This window comes from Diospyros lotus, chromosome 4 (assembly GCF_014633365.1).
Source record: "Diospyros lotus cultivar Yz01 chromosome 4, ASM1463336v1, whole genome shotgun sequence".
Classification (NCBI taxonomy): domain Eukaryota; kingdom Viridiplantae; phylum Streptophyta; class Magnoliopsida; order Ericales; family Ebenaceae; genus Diospyros; species Diospyros lotus.
Window position 1 is genome coordinate 35,310,963 of NC_068341.1, and position 19,501 is coordinate 35,330,463.

The 19,501-nt window shown below is 36.4% G+C and overlaps 1 protein-coding gene across 6 annotated transcripts; it reads left to right on the forward strand.

Moving 5' to 3' along the window:
• The first annotated feature begins 4,479 nt into the window (after positions 1 to 4,479).
• Positions 4,480 to 14,535, forward strand: LOC127800479 (protein IMPAIRED IN BABA-INDUCED STERILITY 1-like). 6 transcript variants are annotated; one of them, XR_008022818.1, is made up of 8 exons: positions 4,480 to 5,113; positions 6,469 to 6,753; positions 6,933 to 7,250; positions 8,244 to 8,471; positions 8,970 to 9,055; positions 11,057 to 11,165; positions 11,269 to 11,754; positions 12,465 to 12,605. XR_008022818.1 is itself a non-coding variant. In XM_052335095.1 (8 exons), the coding sequence occupies exons 1-8, from the start codon at positions 4,787 to 4,789 to the stop codon at positions 14,163 to 14,165; spliced, it is 1,680 nt and encodes a 559-aa protein (XP_052191055.1). In that variant the 5' UTR covers positions 4,480 to 4,786; the 3' UTR covers positions 14,166 to 14,535. The 6 variants fall into 6 exon arrangements, 4 of the variants coding, with proteins under 4 accessions (XP_052191055.1, XP_052191054.1, XP_052191057.1 ...); XR_008022819.1 differs by having other exon boundaries at positions 11,269 to 11,408; positions 12,465 to 12,596; XM_052335095.1 differs by lacking the exon at positions 11,269 to 11,754 and adding an exon at positions 13,980 to 14,535.
• The last annotated feature ends 4,966 nt before the right edge of the window (positions 14,536 to 19,501 follow it).

Genomic DNA, 19,501 nt, shown 5'->3' on the forward strand with positions numbered 1-19,501 from the left:
ATTGCCAAGCCTCTTTTTGGTTGGCGTGAACAGTTCCAACCTTAGTGTCTGTTACTAGGAACTTCATGGCTAGATGGGGAGTGGACACCATTACGCTTAATTTGTTGAGAGAAGGGCGACCGAGCAGCGTGTTGTATGGTGTTTGACAGTCAACGACTAGGTATCGGATGTAGATTGTCTTGACAAGGGGAGCTGTCTCAAATGAAGTTAGTAAGTCGATGTAGCCCTTGACGCTTATCTATTCTCCTAAAAAACCAATCAGGTTTCCATCGAATGGTCTTAGTTTTCCTTCGAGGATTCTCATCTTCTTTAGAGTTGATAAGTACATCAGGTAGGTCGAGCTGCCCTGATCTACGAGGACTTTCTTCACCTAGAAGTTGGCGATGACAACTGAGATTACCATGGGATCGTCAAGGTTTTCGTCGATACCTTCGAAATCCTCTTCGGTAAAGGAGATTAAGAGGTGGCAGGGAATTCTCTTTGGTCTCTTTTTGGCGCTATCTATTGACATCACCTCCCGGAGATGTCATTTTCTTGTCGAGCTTGATTCTCATCTACACGCGAAGCCTCCAGAGATGGTGTCAATAACCCCGGCTACCGGGTTTCCTGAGGGCGGTCTAGCATTTTGCCTGTTGCCTACTTGGTGCCGCCTCTGAGGGCTGCAGCTTCTTTGTCTCTCTAGGTTGCCCTGGGGGGATCGCCTTTGGTCTGGTTTGTAAACGTATTGACTGAGATAGCCTTTCCTGACCAGCCACTCTATTTGGTCTTTTAGGGCGGCGCACTCCTCGATCGTGTGTCCAAACATGCAGTGGTAATCACACCGTTTGCTGGTGTCGACGTTCCCGCGAGGGGGTCATTGTTTGCTGATACATAGGAGTGGAATGACCCTGGTGTTGTAAACTTCTCAAAAAATTCGATCCCGCCTTGTTGTGTTCGCGTTGTAGTGTAACTGAGGTGGCTTGAGGGCCCGGGGTGGTTCTCTCCAGCCTTTGTTATGATCTCGGCCTTCTTGGTTTTGGTGGGGGTACCTCATGTGGCTGTGTTAATGCTGAGGAAGAGGTCCCAACTGGGGGGCCGGTTGCTATTGTACTTGCAGCTTAGGTTTCGTGCGCTGGGCGGCCGAGGCTTCTTCCATGTTGATGTACCCTACCGAGCATATTCTAAGGTCAACCAGGGTGGCGGGGGGCTTTTGAGCCAGTGAATCGGCAAAGGGACCTATTCTTATTCCAGCCATAATGGCGTGTAGGGATACCACAAGGTTGAGATCTTTGATTTAGAGGGCTTCTTGAAAGAACCTGTTCATGAATGCCCGCAGTGGCTCGTGTTCGCCTTATTTCAGGTTGATAAGACTGGTCGAAGTCCTACGATGAGTTCGACTGGTGGAGAAATGAGTGAGGAAGTGAGTGGCTAACTCGGAGAAGTTATGGATAGAGTTCGGCTCCAAGGACAAGAACCATAACATGGCCGACTTTCTCAAGGTGTTAGGAAATGACTGGCACATGATCGAGTTCATGCTTCCACTTATCAACATGGCGACACTAAAAGTGGTGAGGTGATCCTAGGGGTCGGTAGTGCCATCATAGGGTTTCAAGGCGTATGGAGGGTGGAAGCCGTCTGGTAAGGGAATGGTCAGAGAAGAGATGACTGTGGAAGTACAAGGACGTGGAAGGTGAGGGTAACCTGGTGGTGTTGGTGACGACTTCCTTTTTGCATCACAATCAGTTCACTCGTTGTGTTGGTCATGCTGTTGGTTTTGTGTTAATTCGGCTACTCGATTCTAGAGCTGTTAAACCGTCTGGAGAAGGACCTTTATGACAGCAGAATTTTGTGGAGGGTGATCGGGGTTATTTGGCTCTTGGGGGGCGCTTCTGGTCCGCACCATGGTGTGATAACAGGGATGTTGGTTTGAAAGGCTTTTGGTGAGCTTATGGGGTGGGTAAGTTTAACTGAGCCCCACGGTGGGCGCCAGATGTTCTTTCTTGACCAAAAGAGGACGATCGGAGGCGAGGCGTGGGCTCTAGCGACGAGTCCATCCGAGGGACGGCTGGCACCTACAAGCACTCTGATGGCTGAGTGAGTAAGAGAGTAAGAAGAGACAGTGTATCAGTAGGTCAGAGATCAGAACATACCTTGGATCTAAAGAGAGCTGGTTGATATAAGAAGATGAGATGTCCTCCTATATGCATGCATCGTGCGTTTGCAGGTGATAGGACTGACTATGCAGCGCTGGTGGAGGTTCTCATGTGGTAGCATGGTGACAACGAGACCCTCATTAATGTGGATAAGATCCGCCATTAATGAGGACAGGATCTGAGGCGGCCGCGCGGATACCCAGTGGAATTGCAATGATGTCGTGGCAGGCTGGCGCTGAGCCAAGATTGGGCCTAAGGAGAGGGTTGAGATTGGGCCTGGATAGTCCAACAGCTATTCTAAAGATACCAGTCACTAACAGTTCTGTATCTATCCTCTATTTGAAAAGTAATGAAGCACATGACTTACTATGTCGATTATTTGGGGTTTTAGCTGCTACTGCAATAGGATAGATAACTGAGACAAGAGGCCCATATGTGAAGTTAGATTGGTTGGAAAAAATGTTCAGTAATGTACCAACTTCAGTTTTTAACGAAGAGATTCACTATGTTAGTAAGGCTTATTTGTTATATTTATTAATTATTAGGTTGTACCTTACTTGTGGACAAGAGTGGTATTATGGTTTTAGTCTCTTATCTAGCATTGTTATATGACCTTAGTCTAGCTAGTACATATGCATGGGAGAGTTGCTTGACTGGCATGTCTGTATAGACAGCTTGGAGTTCATAATAATTTCAAAAAAAATTATTAAGAATCTCTCATGCCTCATTAGTAGTAAACAATTGAATAACATCAAATAATTGGTCAATTGCAAAAGTAGTTTCATTATCATCATGATATAAAAGAACAACAAGCTAATAAAATAGAATTTTTTTTAAAAAAAAAATGTCATGCAGCTTGGAGTTCCCCGAACCTTGGGGTTCGGGGAACTCCAACTTCCCCGACTTGCAAGTCTCCAATGACGACGACGACGACAGATAGTATTACAACTCTTACAACTCGTGTACTTACTTATCCGTGGAATGATTTTTAGTATTGTTCTTCTGAGTAGTTGTTCTCTTCCTTGTCAAACTTTTCCCATGTTGTCAACATTTAAGTGTAGTCATCCATGGCTAAACTCCAATTGACTAATAAGAAAATGGTTGAAGAATGGTGGGCGTGAAACAACAGGGAATGAGTGACCTCTTTATTGTTAAGGAGAAAATGGCTTTGCGATGATGGGCATGAAATAACATGAAATGAATTACAGAGTTTGGCTGGTGAGAAGAAAGTGCGATGGTAGATGATTGCGTAATAGTGGGTGGTTGAGCATTGAAGAATATGGTTGAACCCACCGCCTTCGAACCACAAGGTTCAGAGGCGTCAAACGCCGGCATTCACATGCCTTTGAACCCCAGCGTTGAAACCCCTCCAACGTTGCTCAATTTTAAAATCCATTACCTAGAAACTCCGACGAGACAGCGAGGCGACTCTGACGACAGATGGCGAGTGACAAAGTAAGAGAATGCAACGGCAATAGAGTGCAGGGGATGTGTGTGCAAGGTATGGGTTGTGGCTGTGTGTGATGTATATGTGAGCGAGGGTTGTTTTGAAATATAAATGGTTGCAAAGAGTAATAAAAGTGGTTGCGAAGAGTAATTGTAAAATTTTTATTACCTGTGACTACAAAGTGAAAAAATTGTGGTTGCAAATAAAATTTCTCAAAATGCTATTTGTACTCTTTGAGTTATACAATACAGTTAAAATAATAAAAATACCCTTTACCTAAATCGGTGAAGTAGCATGAGCTGATATGAGCCAATAAGGAGTATGAATAAAATATTACTCACTTAAGGTGATGAGGCGACAAGGTGAGACATGAGAGGTATTTTAATTATTTACACATATGTGTATAGTTTAAGATGTAACTCTTAGGGGATGTTTGTTAATCAAGATATGGGGTGGAAAAGTCAAAATATTGGATGCACATTTTCAACATGTTTGTTAAGTTTATCTGATCATTCTTGAAAAAATTATTAATGAGCTCTTATCTTAATCTTTTAAAATATGCATATCTCTCATCTCCTTCAAGATAAGCATATCTTGGTCCCTTCATGTAAGAAAAAAATTACGTATGTGTTCTCTAATACATTCCAAATAATTTAACAAATAGTTTGATAAAAAATTTAGAATAATTCTTAATTTTATCTTAACTATTTCATATTTTAGTTCAAAAATCATTTCAAATTTATTTTAATACTTTCGTATCTTATTCATTTTAATAAAAGCTACCTTAAATGATCGCACTGAACCTGTAAATGATTTCTCCGCCACGCCGCACTTACTAGTAAAATGGTAAAAATCATAACCCCAACTCAACGGTTACATTTCAGCTGTCTGTCACTCAACGGTTACATTTCAGCCCTCTGTCTCTCTCTCGCTCTCTCGCTCTCTCAAATGAAATTGAAACAGGACAACGCTGGCGAACCAACCAACTTTCCGGCATCCAAATTTAATCTCCTCTTTTGACGGGTTTCTTCAACCTCCTTGTTCGATCATCACTCAGCCACCAATCTCCAAACCCTATTGAATTGAGCAAATTAAAATTGGGAATTGAATAAAAAATCTCCCCCTCTTCCAACCCATTTCCCCCAAAAACCAATCTGGCTTTCCGTCAATCGGTCCATCAGATTTCTTGGGTTTTAGGGGTCATGAAATGGGTTGCGTTACCTCCAAAGAGTCGAGGTCTTCGTGGCATGGCTTCGATTCCACTATCACCTTGCCCAATGAACGGCTCGGGTTTGGGGATCTGGATAAAATAAAGCAGGAGCTTGAGCAGGAATCGGTGGATGGGTTAAACAAATCCAAGTCAGTGAAGAAAGGGAATTGCAGGAGAAGACCTCTTTTCGGCTCGAGATTTGGGAGGTTTAAAGAATTAGAACAGATCGCTGCCGGCTGGCCGCCTTGGCTCAGCTCTGTCGCCGGCGATGCCGTTGATGGATGGTTACCCCTGAGGGCTGACTCATTTGAGAAATTGGACAAGGTAACGAATTCCCAAAATCTTGCGCATTTTTTCTATTTGATTCCAATTTGCTCTTGTCCCATTTCTCATTATTCCTGAAACATCCATTCCTGTTAGCTTCTGGAAATCAGGGTCATTGTGAATTACCGGGGAAACCGCCTAGTCCCAAGCAATTTCTTGAATGGTTTTGACAGAATTTGAATGACTAATTCTTGGCCCCCAAATAAGTTTCTTGCGCGTCCGTTTATGTGAAAATTTGTTCAGTTGGGGAACTACAATCATTACGTGTGACATAAATTTCAGGGTTCAAACTTTTTTCCTCTTCTCCAGTCTCCACCCTTCAGGTTCCAAGCTCATATATCACTTCATTGTATGGTAAACTCAATAGTGTCAATAAAACCAAAGTGAAAATTCTTTCTTTTTCTTAAATCTTCAGATTATCCATAGTGGCAATATCCTACTTACAGATAAAAAAAAGACAATATCCCAAAGCTTTTCAATTATACTAGTGAATTTGTAAACAATTCATTAGATCAACTTATAACACATGGGAGTTTCCTATCATCTTTATAAGACCTTTCCTCAGCCACCAGGAGAAATATAAGCTTTTGTCTTTTTGCCTGGCTTGAATCCTTAGTACTTGATTCCCATGTTATAATGTTGCTCAGTGATTTTATTGGTGTACACATTTTGGTGTAAGTTTGGCTGTAAATAGGCACTACTGTTATGATTTTCATTTTTCCTTCACTTATCTTATGGGTACAGAAATGCTTTCTTGAGTTCCTTCTTTCAATGACCATTTATCCTGGAAAATGTCATTGAGTTGTTACTTTGCATGAGGTATCTTTCTTTAGCATGAGCTTCTTCACTTAACTAGTTCATACCTGGTTTTTTCAACCTGCTTTTGGTCCCAGTGTCCTTTTATATCTGTGCACATATATGTAAAATGTATAAGAAACAACAAAATAAAGTACAACCTGCTGAACAAAACCACTGTGTTATTGTCATTTTCTCCCAGAAGCAACTGGAGGAAAAGCTTATGGAAAACTGGACATAGCAACTAGAATTGCCTGTGCAGTTCAGTATTTAAATGATGATCTATGCAGATTGTTACTTATGCCACGGATTGATTAGGATTTGAGGAGATCTCTTTAGGAGGTGGAAGTCTATTGTGTTCATTCAACTAGTCAAGTCACTTTAGTAAGTAGCTATTAAAAATGGTAAGATTTGCAACAATTAATTGGTGATACATGAGTTCTTGTATTGTTTGCTGATATGTGAAACATTATTAGATTCATGTTCCTGCCTCTTGCCCCCATCGATAGTATGCCAAATTTTAATTGTCTGATGCTGGCCCTTGTTTCTGTGTAATGTAGATTGGAAAGGGGACATACAGCACTGTATACCGTGCACGCGATGTTGAAACAGGTAGGATAGTTGCTCTGAAGAAAGTCCAATTTGACACTTTTCAAGTGGAGAGTGTGAGGTTTATGGCACGAGAAATTATAATTCTCCGCAGGCTTGATCATCCAAATATCATGAAATTGGAGGGGGTAATTGCTAGTGGCTCGTCAAGCAGCATATACCTTGTGTTTGAATATATGGAGCATGATCTTTCTAGACTATTATCATCTTCTGGCATCAAGTTCAGCGATGCACAGGTTTGTTAACAATCACTTTGTACATCAGGTTGCACAGAAATAAAAGGCACTATGGTTTTCTTTATAATTTTCCTTCTGTATTATTTGTTATTTCCAAAGTGAGGCTATCCACCCCTGCTGTTTTCATTTTACCTTGCAGTTGAATATTTGATTGATGCTTGCTTTCTGCCTTTCCATAGATTAGGTGTTATATGCGACAGTTATTAGCTGGACTTGACCACTGTCACTCACTGGGAGTAATGCATCGAGACATCAAAGTATCCAATATTTTGGTTAATAATGAAGGAATTTTGAAGATTGCAGATTTTGGTTTGGCAAATTTTATTAATGCAAGGCACCAACAAGCATTAACTAGTCATGTAGTGACTTTATGGTATCGGCCGCCTGAACTTCTATTGGGCTCAACAAATTATGGGGCATCTGTGGACCTGTGGAGTGTGGGCTGTGTATTTGCTGAACTTTACACCCACAAACCTATTCTTAAGGGAAGAACCGAGGTGAATTATTGAAGTCATGTTTTTCTGATATCATACTTTTATTGTGTTCTTGACAATAAAAGGCAATGACATTTTCGTACTACAAGAAGGCATTGATTAACCACTAGTCCATGTAAAAAAAAAGTGTCCCCAGTACATGAGGCCGCTTGCTTTGCAAGGGTTGGGGGAGGGTCATATTTGTACACAGCCTCCCCCTGCTGGCCCACCCCCCCCCCCCCCCCCCCCCCCCCCCTCCCCCCAGTCTGCAAAGAGGCTGTTTTCAAAACGAAGGAGCAACCATACCATTTCTACCTTGAAAGAGGAAAAGTGAAACAAAAAGGAAAAAAGAAAAAAAAAGCGAAAAAAATCTTTAAGATGGAAGGCAATATTAAAATTTGTTCCTTGTCATAGAAAACTACTTACGTTGCTGTCTGATTTGGTTCTTAATGTTATCTTCTATGTTCTTTAACCTTCCATCCCTGCTCAGATACAGTTATGATGTTCCAGGAAAGAGCTTAAAACGTCATTTTAAGTACAAATTCTTGAAAATCTTCTTATCCAAGCTTCTGATATTACTAGACAGACAGTTCTTTGCACAGACATCCTTTCCATGCACAGAAATCCTTTCCATAGTTAAGGGTCGTATTATCTAAAAGCAAGACTGAATATGCACACTGTAGAATGTTGTTGTACAAACTACATGGAGAACATTTTTTCTCCATTTTTCATTTCATGTGTGTTTAGTGCACCTTTTTTTTCCCTCTTTTTTCCTTGTAGGTGGGGGGGGGGGGAGGAAGGTCAATTTTTTTCCCATGCTGAGTTGAACTAGTAAAAAGAAAACTCCTTTGCTTGACAATTAGATTTTATAGAGAATAGCATCTAATGTTTCAGCTCTACATATTTATATAACTATTCAAATGCATTTTGTACTCACTCCCATGCTGATAGCCTTAGTTTTGCATTAGTGTTTCCCTGGCATAAAAATCAATGAGCGCCTTTTATTTTCATGTTCAGGTTGAACAGTTACATAAAATCTTCAAGCTTTGTGGTTCTCCACCTGATGAGTACTGGAAAACATCTATACTTCCTCTTGCAACTCTGCTTGAAACCCCACCTACTTATGTAAACTGTCTTCGAGAGACATATAGAGAACTCCCAAAAGGTGCTCTGGACCTTCTAGAAACTTTTCTTTCCATAGAACCTCACAAGCGTGGGACTGCTTCATCTGCCCTTGATTCCGAGGTAACTTTTAGAATAACTTGAACGTTTATTTACACAATAACTTGAATTTTTAGAAAGGTACCAATTTGTTGTGTAATATGCTGCAGCTGATTCAATTTTTTGTTCCTTTTCTTTTATTGGATATTAAGAACGTTGATGTTGCTTTTGCAACTGAACTAACAACTTGCTCCCAGTTATTTCTCAATTTATACCATACACTGAGGATCACCACAAATTTATTTCAATCCTTAAAAAAAGCTTCCCCAGCTCATGTGGCTTCCCACTTTGTTTGGGCTGGGGGAAGGTTATATTTATACATAGGCTTCTCCTTGCTTTCTTTCTTTTTGTTTTTTTTTTTTTTTTTTTGGCTAAGAGATTGTTTGCAGAACTCGAATCTGTGACCTTGTAGTCACAAAGGAGCAAGGCTTGTCCTCCATTTATTTCAATATTTACTCAACAAAATTCCATTTTCCATTGAAGTTTTCTCATTCAATGTTTTTGTATTTGATTTCATTTCAGTATTTTGCCACAAAGCCTAATGATCCATCAAGGTTGTCCCCCTGGAACAAAGAGGTTGATGCAAAAATGCATGAAGAAGCACAGAGGTGAAGTACATCATACCTTACACTTCAATAATTATGATCAAGCTGATTTTCTTCTGTTATAAACAAGAACAGAGGCTTTTATGTTTAAGTATGCTAATATCAGAGGATGAAAGAGAGAAAGAACTGTTAGCATTTAAAGTTTACATGCTGTCAGAATTTTGAGTCGTATCTGACTGTAAAACTTTTGTGGTCACTCTTGTTTATGGGTCATTGCAGGTGTTGTTCATTCACTTATCTGATAAAATGATATGGACATGCCCTGGGCATGCATTTTGTGCCAAGGAATCTTGTTTTTTTATATTTAGGTTCTTGGAATCTGCTGATTTTTATATGTTCAAAGCTGGTTCTTTAAACATATGACCCATGCTAGCTTGTAAAACTGGATAGGTAAAAATCAGGAGATATCAAGCTTTTAGGTGCATGAACCATGTTATTTTCAACAATAAATTTACACAGTTTGAAGCCACATGTATCCTCTGAAGACTGAGAGATGTCAAAACTATTTTAGTTCTGTTGGACCTCAGAGAGTTAATCTCATTATTTTCATCTCCTCAGTTCTAACAATTTCACCTGCATTTGCACTCAATAGATGTTTCCGATATGCAGTGGCAGATGCAGAAAATTAGTTCAGTGGGGGCAAAAATACATTGAGAATATTTTCTTACAAAAACAAATACCAAAAAAAGAAAAAAAAATTCAATACATATTTATAATATTCCTCTATGAGATCTCATGTTTTGAAACCATTGTATAATAGCTTCGTTTTCAATAGTGTCAAATATATATCTTTCAAAATATGTGACTAGGCAATCATTTATCCATTCATCTCTCATTCGTTTGTGCAGTGAAGTCTTGCTGATATTTATTGCAGAAAAAGCTCTTTTCCACACTTCTTGTTCCAAGCACTACTTTTCGTGACAACTTCACAAGCAAAAACACTAAGGATAAATTATTTCTTTGTATGCACCATTTTTTGAGCAAGTTTTCCAATCCCTGATATTGTAGAAAAATAAAAATTTGAGGAGTCGGCAATGTAGGTTTCAAGTTGAGTATCGAGTGCTATGAGCTCTACTGGGGAGAAATTGGTTAAAACCATAACTTAACATGTATAATAAATCATCTTAGATTCTCAAATCTCAACTGAAACAAGCAATATAATTATATAAAACGAGAGGCATAAACATCTAAATTTGTCTCAACAATAAAGGACAAAAATTTTCCTAGTAAACAATAAATCTTCAAGATTGAAGCTTGAAAAAGATGAAGAAAATGAGGGGAGAACAGAGAGAAATAAAAAATTGTGACAGAAAATTAGCCTCCAAAAGCCATCTCTTAATAGATTGAATCTTTAAATAAAACCTTGCAAGTAAAGAGTGCTTAAAACCATTAAGGTTTAAACCGCTCAACGTATTCACATGGTAGAATGTTGGAATTATTTAAGGGTTTTAAATGCTCAACTTATTCACATGGTGATGCAATGTTGAAATTATTTAAGGTATAACAATGCATGATATAAATATGCATGTGTCTTGAGCCAATATCTACACTGTAAGAATTATATTTATTGTGACAAGTTCAATAGTAGCAGAAAGACCCAATCTAAATTTGGCCAATATAATAGTATGTAAATAAGAAAAAAATATTTATTGTGTTTCAAATGGCAGCAATAGGATTCCAACACAGGACATTTCAAACAAGCATTAAAATTTGGCACTTGAACCACTCAATCAAATTGTCACTCTTAACATAAGGTGCCATCTCACATAATATATGTAATATTAATATATTACTAATTTATTAATACCACCAACTTTTCTTTTTCAGTGGGGGCAGCTGACCCCACTTGGCCCTTGATCGGTCCACCCCTGTCCACATGGCCCTTCAAATAAAAATTCTTAGCTATCTGTCCAAAGATAGTAAATGCCTTCCTTATCTGTTCCAAATAATTGTATTATTTGTATATTTGAAAGTCTGAAAATTGAAGTGCTAGTATCATTTCAGAAGAAAGTCTAGCACCAGACTACGAGCACCTGGAACTTCAAGAAATGCAAGAAGAGCCTGTAAAGCTTTCCAGGAAACAAACTCCATCTCTAAAGTGGTACCAATGCAGGTTTGTTATTCTCTCCCTCCCTCCCCTCCTTCCCCTGCCCCTTATTTCTATTCCCAGCAGTTATAAGTTGGCTGCTGCTGATTTTCTCTTGTTCTTTATGAAGGCGATGGAAGCCATTACTCAATTTACTAGTAGAAACAATAGTGATGATGTTCTTAATGCAAAAGGAGCTACTGAGTCTTAGGTGTTGCTGAACTCATCATCTGATACTGTGTCTGAGGCTTCCAAGGCAACTCAACAAAGGTATCTCAAATAAATAGTATTCACTCTGTCCCAGTCACTGCATCAAGCAGTTCTGCATGGTCAAAAAGATGGAAAGAGAATGCTGTCTCAACTATAGATCACAAAGCCAAGCCTGTTCCAGAAGTAAAATTTTGAGTGATTTATGCCTTCCAGAATCCTGCGTCCAAGGGATGCATAGGAGACCAAGGGGCAAGAGAGTGGGGTTCACTCAAGAAAGTTCCACATTGATTCTAGAAGCAACTAGTGCACAAGTTTACAGATCATGCCGCTGAGGCAACAGGGCCAAACTTATCATCCAGATTGTTCTAAGACATCTGACTTGAACCGCACCTGAGAGTTCACAAGGGTAAGTTTATCAACTGGCTGGGTGCAACCCCAGTTGACAATCATGGGGAAACTCTGTAAATTAGTCTCCAAAAGCTCAACAACACAGAAATTCTCAGAAATATTATACCAGTGAATTCTCATATAGTCGAAGAAACTGGTATTTGTTCTGGTTAAATTTTCAACAACAATACACCAGGCCTTATTCCCATAGGTAGGTTAGGTAGGTTGGTTAGGATCCTAGCTCGCCAATCATTTTCTATGACATTCTAGTTGAACTTAAGCTGATAAAATTGCATTCCTGGGGGAATTGTGTGGGTCTATTCTTCAACATAAACCCAATTGCTGCAGGAACTCTAATCGAGTTGATATTATTAGAGAAATAATCGTTCTTGGCTGTAGTTGGAAACTGTTACGGTTCTTGAAATTACTCCTAGATTTTCTATTTTAAATTCAGAAACTGCTTTAGTTTAGGAGTATTTCCTTTTTTTTTTCCCTAGGTTGATACTTTCCTTGTAATTAGAATTCTGTCCATATTTAGAATAGGCTTTCTTCTATATAATGTACAGCTCTCTTGTCAATGAATGAGAAAGAAATTTTACCAAGAAATTCTTCAGAAACTAAGTGACTAATAATTGGGTTTCACTTTTTCATTCTGCTTTTAATTTTCAATAATTTATTGCAACAATTTTTCTTTCCTCACTAACTATTAATTGTTTTGCATGCTGTTAGTCTGAGAGTATCAGGATTATCACTATCAAAAGGAAAGAGTACAATTCTCTGGAGAATTGTCAGCCCAACCATTTAGACTCAATGAAGGGGGGCAAGAAAACCATATCCAGCAAGCTGTTAGTAGATCATGGTTTCACAGAGGTAAGAAGAAAACTCAGTTCAAAACTTAAGCTTTTATTTTGATGTTTTGTAACAAAAGAGGGAGAGGAAGACTAAAGAAAACTTGATGAAAACCCGTAAGCATGACATAGGATACAATGGTCTTACGAAAGACATAATCATGCATAAAGAAGTCAACAACAAACAACATATCCAGCTTTTGTCCCACTATGTAGGGTTGGCTACATGAATTCTAGACTTCCATGTATTTCTGTCTTTTGTCATATCTTCATTTAGGCCCATATACTTCATATCAAATTTTAATGTCTCTCCCAAAGTTTTCTTGGGTCTGCCTCTACCTCTTTTTTTGACTAATTGTTCCATTTCATCAACTCTCCTCAAAGGAACATCTCTTGGTCTTCTTCTCACATGACCAAACCATCTTACTCTAGTCTCTCTCATCTTCTCCTCGATTGGCACTACTCCTACCTTATTACAAATAACCTCATTTCTAATTTTATCTTTTCTTGTATGGCCGCACATCCATCTTAGCATTCTTATCTCTGCTACGCTCGTCTTTTGCTCATGCTAGTATTTGACTGCCCAACATTCTGAGTCATACAACAGGGCTGATCTTGTAGAATTTTCCTTTCAATTTTAATAGGATTTTACTATCACATAACACCCCCGATGCATTTCTTCATTTTGGCCAATCTGCCTTAATTCTATGCATGATATCCTCGTGAATTTCTCCATCTTTTTAAATCACTAATCCCAAATATCGAAAATGGCCTTTTCTTTGTAAGATTTGGTCTTCCAATTTTATTATAATATTCTCCACTCTTGCATTCTTACTAAATTTACATTCCATATATTTTGTTTTCCTTTTACTTAATTTAAATCCCTTAAATTCTAAATTGTTTCTCCACAATTCAAGCTTAGTGTTCACTCCCTCTTTTGTTTCATCCACCAACACTATGTCATCTGCAAATAGCATACACCATGGCACCTCTATTTGAATGTGTTTAGTTAGTTCATCCATTACTAAAGCAAATAAGTATGGACTTAGTGTAGAACCTTGATGCAGTCCCATTGTAATTTGAAATGGTTCAGTAACCCCTCCGCATGTTCTGATTCTTGTTTCTGCACCGTGATACATGTCCTTAAGGGCTTGTATATAGGCTATTTGAACTCATTTCTTCTCTAAAACCCTCCATAATACTTCTCGAGGGACCCTATCATAGGCCTTTTCTAGATCTATGATGATAGTTAGAGTGAATGTCAGCTCATATGTGTGTGCATATATCAATAGAACTGCAATGTGTATAACGGGGCATTGTGTTGTGGGGCTTTATCAACATTCTCTATTCTTTTGAAAGTTAAGCTTCTGAACAAGTATTGACTGTCCATGGGAAGTTGTCTTTTTTTGCTTCTGCAGGCTTGTATTGCAAAGGAATTTGGGGGCATCACAGAGGTAATGCTGGTGCTGCCTCTTGGCCAACATTTACCTCCAACCTTAATGCCCCAAAGTCGCCAGTATCTTCTAATTTGCAGCTTGTGGAGGTGGTTGCTGACACAACTACAGTTCTTTACCTTGCTTGATTCGCTGTTCTTAATTGCAAGCAGTTTAACAAGTAGAAGAAAGAGGCAGTTTGATTCACATTTTAGAATGCATGTGCATACTTGAGCAGTGAATAGTTGGTGGTGAAAGGGATTTCAGTGAGTTGATGAGCAGCAAGTTGAATATGCCACATTAAGTTAGTTGTACAGTTGAAAGCATTATGAACTTCAACTGCTTTGAAGCATTATAAACTTCTAGTTGAGAGCTATGCTTATATACGTGTGTGGGTGTGTGTGTTTTCAGGGGATAATGCACTCTCTCAGTTGACAGTTCTACTTTTACTTTTATCTTTTTTGGTTTGAAGGTTGTACCTTTCTTATTCTATTAAATAGTTTGTGCTACTAATATAGTCCATTTTTATTCAAACTCTAAAGGTGGCATGCCTCATGGTGGCCATATCATTATTTTTCATAGTTAAAAAGCGAATTTCAAAAGGCTCCTCTTAATTCTTACTAATAAAGGGGGAGAAAGAAAAGTGTAACTATTATATCTAAATTATTTTACTAACTTGGTATATAACAAATTAAGGGTGTTCTAAGAATTTTAATATTTTTCAAATTTTATACGACGATGGTAAAGTCACCGCTAAGAATATAATGAGTCATTTCTTGTTGATTGTAAAATTATTTGTGAGTATTTCATAGATTCTCACACTCCTACAATGAAAGTTGCTTAGGGTTGTCTATGAAAAGGGTTTTTAATGTTTAAATCAAAAAAGTTGAAATATAAATTAAATAGAAACCAACTAGGAAAGTGACAAGAGATAGAAATAAAAAAATTAAATTGAGATATGATATCTATTATGTGTGAATAATAATTTTTATAAATAGACAAAAAAAGATATGAATCTAAGTTTGAGATATTCAAGAACGATGCTTTTTATCAATTTTTGGAAGGATATTCAATCTAATATTTTGAGTTTCAAATTTTACCCTATCAATCTCATCATCAGATCCTTAATGTGGTAGATCTCAAGGATCCCTAAAGGGATGACCAAACTTATTACTTTACTCATTTAGGGTCCTTGTCCCAATTGGGGTCTTGAGGTCGGCCCACATGGAGGTAGCTTATAGGCAGAGAAATTGCCCCCATAAATAAGTTTTTTTATTATTTCAATAGAACTATTTTAATAGAAAAATAGCACAATTCTAGTTGTTAATGTTATAGGATGAATATAATTGTAAGTATGAAAAACATAATCGATATATTAATAAATTAACAAGAATAATAAAATTCAGTTTTGATGTATGATTGACTCCAACCTAATAAGTTTTTATAAAACTTTGACTATTGTCAATTCATTTTTTTTTATTCTTTAACTACATCATATTTTTATTTGTCTTCAAATTAAAAAGAGAAAAAAAAGAGACTAAAATTTAAAATATATGCAAGTAAAATGGTAACTTTTCCATTTGATTTATTTAATTTGTATTTTTTTCTTGTAATTTTTTTTTCCTAATGTGGAGGAGAAGGGTTGAACCTTCGGCATAGTAGAGATTGTAGAATGATATTTGTCTGAGTTTGTAACACTCCGCTTTTCTCAAGTGTATGTTAACTTAGGATTTTGGGAATATTTTTTAAACGTACACTTAACATAAATCTTTCCACAACAATCTCATTCTATTTTCTCAGCATATCAAACTTAATAATCAATAAACTAAGACAGGTAATATCATTATAAATGCAAAAGTAAAATCGAAATCTCGAATGGTACATAACCTTAATACTTTATTCATAACATAGAATTGTATCATTGTTTAACATGGCATCTTCAAACAAAATACACAGAGACTTATCTTTCAGCAATAATAACTAAATACCTCAAACGTAATTACAAGATATACTATAGATCACTTATGTAAATACTACATCTTGATAACCTCTTTTCTCTTGACGCTTCTGTTTTCACTTGAAATGTTTGAATATTTCAAAAAAATAAGTCAAATTAGATGATGAATCATCTAAATTAGACTTCAAAACATTTTCATGAATATATGCAAGACCATAAACAACTGACATATTCCGACATGTCCCAACTTAAGAAAATCTCATACAACGCTTAACCCATACCACAGGGAAAGAGCAATCTCTCTAAAGGCAATATAACTACATTGACACATTGGCATAACGCAGTTATAGCTTAAAAAAGGCAACATCAACGCATCTCCCCGGCACCTCGGGAATAATCGTTACCACTCCCGTTATAAGAGGGTCAACATCAACATAGGAACCCGGCACACCATAATCACGTAGGATTACGTTCCCATTCAAAAGCAACTCGAAAACACTACCCATTGCCAACACACATGCCAATGCCATAACCACAATATGAAATGATGCATTATATAAAACGACATTTTAATACACGTATTTCAATACACACGCAAGTAAACATTTTGGATGAACCATCCACAAGAAATCAATCTATCACAGGTTAAACCTTTTGTATAAAACAAATCAAGTATAGGGTCTAACCACCCACAATAAACCAAATTTTAGGTAGGAACACTCACCTTGAACGAAACCTAGAACACTTCGATTTTCGTCCAATCTTGATTTTTGTGCTAGGCTTTCAACGGTTCTCAAATCTGAGTCTCAACGTATCCTGGCCATCGTATATATTCAAAGAATTCAATATTCAATCTCTCTCCTTTCTCCATTCCTTTTCCAACTTCTCCAAATGGTATCTCCTATTTATAAGGCTTGAAACTTGACCACCAAGTATGTTATGTTATATTATATTATAATATTTCTTAATCATTTCAATTTTTTTTCAAATTTTCTAAAATATTTCAATCATTTAAGATCTTTCCAAATCTTTTCAAATCTTCTGAGATATTCTAAGATTTTCACAAATCTTTCATAATTTTTTATAATTATTCCAAATATTCTAAAATCTTCTATAATTATTCCAAATCCTCTAAAATCTTCTCCAATTATTCTAAATCTTCTAAGATTTTCTATAATTATTTAAAATCTTCTAAGATTTTCTACAATTATTTCAAATCTTCTCCCCAAATGGCTAATAATGGCTTGCCACATGTCTCTAGACTTGATTTAAATAGGGTTTGGACTCCAAAGTGATTCAAAGCTGAAATGGAATGTTGTTTGAAATCCAAAAATGATCCAAAGCTGTATTGGAATAATTTTTTAAATCCGCAATCATGACTTCCCATGATTAGTTGGTTCAGTTTGCTGCTCCAATGGTCTAGTTACGGGATTTCAAGAATTACACATTGGCCTAAACTTTTTGAGTAATTGCACTTAGACCTCTTGCAACTTGATCCAGCCATTTTTTTAATTGCACTTATACTCCTAGAGAAAAGATTTGTTACGCTAATACTTCAAAATTTTAAGTAAATTACACTTTTACCCGAACTTCAATATTTATCCCTAGCTCAAAAATTGAACTTCTCCCTCAAGACTTTTATAACCCTTTGAAATGTCTTATTTTCTCAAATATTTGAATCTAAAAATATCGGGTATTACATCATATTTAAGTCTAAAAATCTTAAGTATTACAAAGTTAGTGACATGAAAAATACTAAGGAGAGTTTGAAAAATGACTAGGTTTGATATGTTGAAAAAAATTAAAGGTAGAATAGAAATAAAACGATGATGATAAAAATAATTAAACTTAAGATGCAATGTCACTATCTTAAAGGTAGATTTCGCCATACACAATAATGATTATATCAAAAGTAATTATTCTTAAGGGGCGTTTGGTACAGGAGAAATTTTAAGATTCTTGGAAATGTTAGGTTAGGAATCTGTATTCCCATGTTTGGTATAATTTTTTTATAAAAAGAATCCTGGAAAATAGGATTCCCGAGAATGATTTTTAAGCAACTTTCCCACAAAAAGATTTTCATTGGGGGTTGGGAATCCAAGTTTCTCATGAACTTATGAATGTTTTTAACAAATAAAAAGACTAAAACACCCCTTACTCTTTTATAATCATATACAAACATATTATATATATTATATATATGATATATTTATATTAAATATATTATATATACATATATGTATATATATTTATATATTATAATATATTTATATTATTTATTATAAAATATTATATATATTAAAGTAAATATTCATACAAACATATATATTATTATGTATATATATTATATATATATACACATGCATATATATATAATGTGTAAAAAAATAACATTTTTTTATTTTCTAAAGATATTGTGGGTCCCAATATTTTATATAGTAGAAGAAATTTATCATTTTTAAATAAAAAATTAAATAAGGATAATTTTGAAAAAAAGAACATGAATTCCCAAGAATGTTATATTTAAACCAAACATAGGAATGTAAAATTCTCAGAAAAAAATACTCAAAATTTCTGGGAATGTTTAAATCTATCCAAATATAGAATTGCATAAATCCTGGGAATCAAAGATTTTTAAGAACATTCCCAAGAATCATGAATCCCATAAATTTAAAAACTTCTCCCGTACCAAATGTCCCCTTAAAATAGAATAAGTTCTTCTTGTATTACTAATTACAGAGCAATAATAATACAAGATGGCAAGAACAACAAAGAAATAAAATCTAACAAATATTGATACAAAAGAGAAAGTAATATCAAAGATAAATAGGTAATGAATTGAAGAAGATCTATTATGTGTGGGCGGGTGATATCCTCTATTTATGGAGGAAAAGTGAAAAATCTCAATTTGACAACTTCAGCCGTAATTTTAATAATAAATTGAATTTGTCCAATTTCACCAATGCAGCCGTAATTTTAATAGTAAATTGAAAAGTCACGGAAGAAGGTGTTAAAAATGATAAAGAAGCAAAAGGAATAATACAATTTTGGTGCCAACAAGCAAGAAAGTTCTGGAGAGGAATTGTTAACTTTGACAATTTGACAAAGTGGAAGAAGGAAAGGGAAGGCTCTCGAGAAAGGGAAGGGGAAGGGGAAGGGGAAGGGAAAGTGGAAGAAGGAAAGGGAAGTCTCTGCATAAATGATGTTATTATTTTTATAACATGATATTATAGGACTCGGATTGTAAAAATGTTTCTAAAGCATTAACAAACCCTGTTCGGTTCCTTCCTTCTTCTTCTTCATTTGCTCGTTAGTTAGATTTAGGGGGTGTCATCATCATTTATGCAGCAGTAGTTGGGGAAATGGGTTCATCATCATCATTATGTAAGCAAACGAAACTATCACATTCCAGCAAACTTGAAAAAGCAGCAGTGAAGTGAATATCCGACAGCAGCAGTGTAGTTGGGGTTGATGATGTTATTGATCTAGAAATAGCTTCAGACAGCATGTGAATATCCGAGCTATGAA

Bases quoted from the DNA above. Each gene is read 5' to 3' on its own strand.
- LOC127800479 (XM_052335094.1), top strand. From the start codon at position 4,787: ATGGGTTGCGTTACCTCCAAAGAGTCGAGGTCTTCGTGGCATGGCTTC. The intron at 7,251-8,243 runs GTGAATTATTGA...TTTCATGTTCAG, and splicing joins TTCTTAAGGGAAGAACCGAG to GTTGAACAGTTACATAAAAT. The intron at 11,166-12,464 runs GTTTGTTATTCT...GCATGCTGTTAG, and splicing joins CTAAAGTGGTACCAATGCAG to TCTGAGAGTATCAGGATTAT.